Source organism: Triplophysa dalaica, chromosome 11 (assembly GCF_015846415.1).
Source record: "Triplophysa dalaica isolate WHDGS20190420 chromosome 11, ASM1584641v1, whole genome shotgun sequence".
Lineage (NCBI taxonomy): Eukaryota > Metazoa > Chordata > Actinopteri > Cypriniformes > Nemacheilidae > Triplophysa > Triplophysa dalaica.
In genome coordinates this window covers 13485284-13492584 of record NC_079552.1, presented here as the reverse complement: position 1 = coordinate 13492584, position 7301 = coordinate 13485284, and the positions used below count along the sequence as shown (strand labels likewise).

The 7301-nt window shown below is 38.2% G+C and overlaps 1 protein-coding gene across 1 annotated transcript; it reads left to right on the top strand.

Moving 5' to 3' along the window:
* The first annotated feature begins 549 nt into the window (after nucleotides 1-549).
* six3a (SIX homeobox 3a) lies at nucleotides 550-3440 on the top strand. Its single transcript, XM_056761066.1, has 2 exons — nucleotides 550-1335; nucleotides 2625-3440. Exons 1-2 carry the CDS (start codon nucleotides 644-646, stop codon nucleotides 2809-2811), a joined length of 879 nt encoding a protein of 292 aa, XP_056617044.1. The 5' UTR covers nucleotides 550-643; the 3' UTR covers nucleotides 2812-3440.
* The last annotated feature ends 3861 nt before the right edge of the window (nucleotides 3441-7301 follow it).

The window sequence follows — 7301 nt, the reverse complement described above, 5'->3', positions numbered from 1 at the left end:
AATGACAAATATAACTGCAACGCTTAAGGGGCTACTGTCGCTTCAGAGAGCAACCGCAGCATCGTCTCTTCTCCACAAAATTCTCTTCATACGAGGCGCAAAAGAATGCAGTAGCGTATCTGCGCATCCTGTGGTAGATTCCGTTTTAACATTTAAATGTGCATTCCCGTTTCCGCGACTGTCTCGGAGACCCCACCCCTGCCTTCTCTCCCTACATATCTTCTTAACTTTAACGAGCCTCGTTAAGATCACAATAATATTCCACCCACTAATTGCTCATTCCATTCAACAAATAGGCGAGCCTCTGCTTCGACTTCACACGAGTCACGGGAGGGAGGGTGCTGTTGAGATTGGAGTTCCTGATAACCCCCCGTGCGCGCAGCAGAAGTGGTGAAAGCCTCTACGTACTGGCTAATGATTGGCACGCTTGACAGTGATTGGCAGGGCTGCCATGACAACCCTACAACGACACCGAGAAGACCAATAGAAAAGCGAAACAAAATATTTCAATGCTACACTCACGGTGGATTTAGGGGGAGATATTATGAGGCTGGTGTCATTAGGCGATAGCTATTGAATCATTCAATCTGAATTCGTCGTTCTTTTTTCCTTGGCAAATTTCATCCTCTCTCAGGTCATTTCCATGGTTTTCAGATCGCCTTTAGAGCTTTATCCCTCTCATTTCTTCCTGCCAAACTTTGCTGATCGCCCTCTGCTCTTGGCGAGCAGCGCGCCCAGCACCAGGTCTCCTGAAGACTTGTCAATGTTTCAGCTACCGACCTTAAACTTCTCTCCAGAGCAAGTGGCGAGCGTCTGCGAGACGCTCGAGGAGACCGGGGACATCGAGCGCTTGGGTCGCTTCCTATGGTCGCTTCCAGTGGCGCCGGGCGCTTGCGAAGCGATCAACAAGCATGAATCCATCCTACGTGCCCGAGCCGTGGTTGCCTTCCACACGGGCAATTTTCGCGATCTCTACCACATTTTGGAGAACCACAAGTTTACCAAGGACTCGCATTGCAAACTACAGGCAATGTGGCTAGAGGCTCACTATCAGGAGGCCGAGAAATTACGCGGACGTCCCCTAGGACCGGTTGATAAGTATAGGGTGCGAAAGAAGTTTCCCCTGCCTAGAACCATCTGGGACGGTGAGCAGAAGACGCACTGTTTCAAAGAGCGGACGCGGAGTCTGTTACGGGAGTGGTACCTTCAAGACCCCTACCCAAACCCCAGCAAGAAAAGGGAACTGGCGCAAGCCACTGGACTCACTCCTACACAGGTCGGAAATTGGTTTAAAAACCGGAGGCAACGAGACAGGGCAGCGGCAGCAAAAAACAGGTAGGCCACGTTGTTTCGTATAAACAAAGTAACATACACAGAAATAAATATAAACGTAGATATACAGAGATAATTTTGAAATGCTAAAATAGATTTTGGAGACATAAACACAAAGGGAAAAGAACGACGACAGTGTTGTAACGTGTATATCATGTAGAAAGTCTCAGCTAGAACATTAATACATGTACGTAGATGAAAATACGTTTATAATATTAACACACTGAAATTAATGAGAACATTAATTTGTCTGAAATATTATATACAGGGAAATACTTTGTCAGAAATATTATATATAGTGAAATATTTTGTCAGAAATATTTATCGATAAGTTTTAAAAAGCTTAAAAGCAACAAAAGCCTTCCATTATTTTCGTCATTCTCAACACAGCATGCTTGATAATTTTACTACTAATAAATGTGTACCTTTTTAGATTAAACCGAAAACAATGCAGTACAAATAATATCTAACTGAAAGATAAACACGGTACGAGTGACATTTCTCGGTCGCAATTAGAAATCCTCAAGTTCAGAATTGTTTTATCACAACGTGCTTAAACGCAGACAAGTTTTACAACATAAGATTGAACATGCAAATTGTTTTAAATTTCTTCTGAAAACCTTGTAGGGAAAATCTCTTTTAAAACATTCAGAAAACTTTGGGGTGTATTTCTTATTCTTGGCCGATTATTAATGGTTTGCCCCATTCGGGAAATTCTAAATTACATAAAATATTTTTTACAAATGAGATGCAACACGGAAGTGTTTTTTCAGATGCTATTAACTTTCTCTTCAAACACTGGGTATTATTGGGTTTCTTGGAAATAGGAAAAGGTACACACTTTCATGACTGATTCATGTTTATGTAATTTAGTTATATTAAGCCTAAACTTAAGTTACGTGACTGAATGATTTTGCTGTATAAAAGATCATGATATTTTGATCATGCAGTATAACCATTATAACCATTCACTGACGTCACACAATTTGATCACATAAATAAGTAAAACACATATTTAGCATAACAAAATAAATATCCCCAGAAGTAAACTAGATCTTGATGATGGGCCAGTGTTTTGGTGTGTAGACTTAATCATTCAAGATCCAGGGCTTTGTGATATTTTGCAATAATAGGTCCTATAATAGTACACTTTACATTATTTCTTTAATTATTTTAGAGCACTGGTGAGCAGAGGTGCTCTGATAATGTTCAAAGAAACTGGGGAATGTTTTACAATGATAAATACTGTTCGTAAAATATTCTAAAAGTGCACCATTTTCTTACTTTGCTAGGCTCCAGCACCAAGGGCAGAATGGCATGCGGTCCCTTTCAGAATCCGGCTGCACCCCACGTAGTTCGGCGGAATCACCATCAACTGCGGCCAGTCCAACCACCAGTGTCTCCAGTATGACAGAACGAGTCGACACGGGCACGTCAATTCTTTCAGTAACATCAAGTGACTCGGAATGCGACGTATGATACGCAAAAAGAGAAATATATACAGGAAATATGGACCTGAATAAACTTTATGAATTATCGGGAAAAAGGACCAATTGATATTACTATTAAAAAAGGAAAAAACAGACTAAACAAAACATAAAAGCACGTCTTTTCAAGCGCTTTCAATGGACCCCACACCTTTCCCCCACCCCATCACTTGCATGATATATATATATCTATATATATTTTTAATTTTTTGTATATGGGGGAAATGCCCCACGTTTGTTGTGTCTGCCAGGACCACCGCAAAGAGGGAATTACAAGAACCCGGTGTCCATCGCCTTTTTTCTGTTTTAGTCCGAGTGACGACGAGCAGCCAGGATGCAATCCTCTTTTCCTTTATGTTCATCAGACAATCATTTAAGTCGTAAGCACCTTTTTACTACACTTCTGTCACTGCCTGTGTGGGGTACTGGTCAATTGTGGAACTGAATCGTTATGACTGTATCAGATTTTTATTTTTATTTCGAGATTTTATATTGAATTATGTATATCTTAAATAATGCGATCATTCTCCCAGTCTGTAATATATGTGTAGAAATACGCCTGTAAATAATACTGCTCTACCGCCTTCATTCTCTTTTCTATCCATGTTCACTTTTCTTGACTTGGTGCCCCTACATAAACTGTTCGTCTAAACGTAACTATTAAGTGCTCCAGGCGTGGTTTCTTTGTTTTTATACCATGAAAGAACGCTGGTGACCATGAATTATCAGTCGGGATTAATGCAAAAGACAAAAACTGGATATCATTATTTAATGACCAAGTCTATTTCATGTTTCTAGTTCAGCGCTTACTATTCAATGTTACTTTCTTGCGTGGTTCTGTTAATGTATACGTTTCTAAATTGAAAATACAGTATTCAATTTTGGTATAAAACTGCATTAAGTGTGTCATTTCCACAAATTTCAGTGAAATATCGTTCAAAAATTTACGATTTGTGTTTTTTCTTGACTTTTTCTATAACTATGTACAATTTGAAAATATTCACGTTGAGGCGAGACCCCTCCCCTAGCCCAGCGCCCCATTGTAACCAGCGAAAAAGCTTTTCATTCAAAACTGCAAGAAAGCTCCCTTTGGGCGAGTCACGCCAGCTCACAGTACAATGGACTTAACTAGGGGTTTAGCTAGTTTGCTATATATTTTAAAAGCTCACCTGAACAGACGTTAATACGTTATAAAATTTAAAAAAAATCATACCAAGTACAAGTTTAACCCATATTCACAGTTTTTGAAATATTTACATATATGTTTTATTTCCATAAATTGGGCTTTTGACAAGGGTAACTGGTCATTTAGTTGCCAAAAAATGAAAGATAACTTGATGTTGTAAAATTCGAATTTGTTATTGATTCGTTATAATGGCAAAACTTACCAATTGAATAGGATATTACAAAACATCCTCGATAATACCGTATAGGTTACCTATACGTCAAAGACGACAAAGTAAAAATATATTCAATATTTAGTTTGTTCGGTAGATTACTTGAAGATTTGGAAGAGGGATATAATTTTTTGCTCCCACACCCAGGATTCATCAATGCTTAAAAGGCTTTGTTTATTATTTCACCTATACGTTCGTAATTATTTAGTACCGTTGTGTTTGCCTTGTTTAGGTCCTTTGAAATATAAATATGTACGATGCGAATACCAATCTATCTTAAAGATACTCAAGTACACTAAAATAAAGATTTACAATACCTCTATAACTCTATAAAATAATAATTTTCACTTTGAGGTCTATCTGCAGTGGGCAAATGGGCTAACACTGGGCGATGGAGCTGTCTAGTAACTTACCAGTGTTGTTTATGATTACACTCTCTCAGACTACATACGCCAATATATGTCATAAACATGTTAAATTGGAAAATTCGAATAAAAAAAGCATTCTACTATATATGACTACGATTATGTGTATTGAATGTAAACAATGGCATCGTATGGTGTGGTAGCCTAGCATTGTATTGACTTTTTGGACCAGAGCTCAGTAATCAATATTTTGACTGTAACACATTTTGATGGCCTGACTTAAAATATTGCGAGTAAAACGTATGCATTTAGGAGACACATGTATCATCACTTCATAATAATTAAAATGCCCTTTAGTGTGAGCTCAAATGTAATTACGTCGTTATTTTTTAATGAAAGTACGCAATGTTTAGACTGAAATAAGTGAGTATCTTGTCAGAGGTGCAACAACGCTTTTCATGCATTTCCAGTTCTGAATCCTGCGTGTAATATCAGTTGCGAGTGTCAAAAAGGCAGAATAGATTTTTGTCCTGTTCCCATAACTTTAACAAATGAATGCAATTGGACCGCAGACGGCACTAAGAAAAGATTGTTCGTCCCTGTTTTTCTCTGATTTCATCGGTTAGCTGAACACAACTTTTCTATTCGTGTTTATTCATGCAGTTCTCAATGAGCGTCAGTTCCCTCTGACCCGGATTGAACGCGTGGAGCTTTAGCATAGCCTGTCAGTGCAACCACTCTTGGCAAGGCTGCCTATTTTCCTACCGAAACAGTGACTTTCTCACAAACAGACACAGAGCAAGGTGCGTGGCCCTAAAATCAGTACTGCAAATTTTAAAACTGCGATTGTGTCAAGCTGTGCAGTGTGCAAGAGTGTGTGGAGGGGAACGCATGGACTCATTAAATCACTGAAAGAAATGCAACGTTTGTGTTGTAAATCCCTGGGTCGACATCAAATGTTTTATACACTTTAAAATAGCCAACTGTTATTTTTAAAAATACATTCACCTTTCGAACATAGTTGATTTAGTTAAAATATTTTAATATTTAACAGATTTTACCCCAGGAATCACATGGTTGTCTGACAAAACATTTTCCACAGTATACATATCTTGACGGTGTCTTGTACTTGATTACAATTTATTTGATGTTTTATGATATCCCACTCATGGATAAGTAATCCAAAAGAAACGGGGTTCCGCAGTTTCGAATGTGTAACAGAAGTCAGTTAATGTCATCCCAAATGCTCAATGCTGAGCTGCGCATTTTAAACATTTTGTTTTCTAGTAAAGTTCTAAATGGCACGATGTAAAAAGCCCGGTGGACATATTTTAAACCTTACTAGCTCATAAATAGCCTATGTTTTACGTAACTAAACAATTGTCCTTTAATAAAAATTCGCAGATAAATTATGCAAGGCAAAGTAAATCATCGCTTATGGCAAGTCAGTTGAGCTCACTGTAGAAAAAAGCGGTTTACAACAGGCTTCTGTTGGGTCTTAAAGCCTTCATATTATGCGGTAAAGTTGTCAAACAATCTATCGTTTATGTCCGAAAAAGTATGGTTGTAAATTTTGACATTTCTAAATTAGTTACATGGTTGTTACGCCCCTTTGAAGGACCAAAAGTCCTCGGGGGGTTTTACATCACTTAATTATGATTTTTTACGCTGGATCATATTTTTTCAACATTCTAATTTGATTTACTTTGACGTATATGTTCAGTTCTGATCAATGCTTTATTTTCTTAATCGTTTTTCGTTACGCCGCTGTAGGAGGAATGACAATGAAAATACTTGATCTGGAAAAAAACTAGGTTTAACAAAGACATGCACAATATTTGTGACAGGCACTAGATATATGTAAAAGCCTTGGCTAATAATTAATATCAATAATTGAAAAATCACTAACATTTTCATTTCATCAACATGTGCTATTCTCGACCCAGTCTGCGATGAGGCGTTCTGGAAAGTGGGATTAAAAACTGTAATTCTATTAAAGAGTAATTTAGGGGTCACAAGAGGCTATGATACAGGATCAGCAGAGTGTAAGCGCATGTAGGAACTTAAATTCGGGTGAGATTCTGTGATTTTAAGAAGGGAGAGTTAACCTGCACACTCACGCTGGTGGATGAGCATATAACAATCATGATCTCATTTTCGCACATGGCAGAATTTAGTATTTCAGATACACTGAAATAGTATATTTACTAAATGACATATTAATTACGTTATAGTTAAAAAAACCTAAGATATTTAGACTCAGTTAGACATATTCAATAAACATTAGGCTATTTATAGCAAGGACAAGTGTAGTGAACGAAAATCATTAGCAGGCTCATAATTCACAACAATAATACCGTGGATAACCTGTTTATTCAATAAGCTATATTTGCAAGCCATGTATAGGCTTTCTATGAACATAAATATAAAATAAGATCAAAATAGATAGATATCCAAAGCAACAGCAGAAAGTGTAGAATAGAATGGCTTTGTAAAATATACATTTCTAAGAAAACGAGAGAGAGGTGTTGGTCTCATATCTTATACATCTAAACAATACGCTCAGTTCGAGGAACCGTGCCCTGCCCCAGCTCTTCGCGCTCCCTTGCTCTTCTGGCCCGCCTCGGCTCGGCCTCCTCAATTAGCGCCGCTCCTACTGGAGCCCCGCTGCGCGCCAGAGCTCGACCTCACAGCCTCCAATAGTCCTAACCGCCTCCTAC

Bases quoted from the DNA above. Each gene is read 5' to 3' on its own strand.
- six3a (XM_056761066.1), top strand. From the start codon at position 644: ATGGTTTTCAGATCGCCTTTAGAGCTTTATCCCTCTCATTTCTTCCTG. The intron at 1,336-2,624 runs GTAGGCCACGTT...TTACTTTGCTAG, and splicing joins GCAGCGGCAGCAAAAAACAG to GCTCCAGCACCAAGGGCAGA.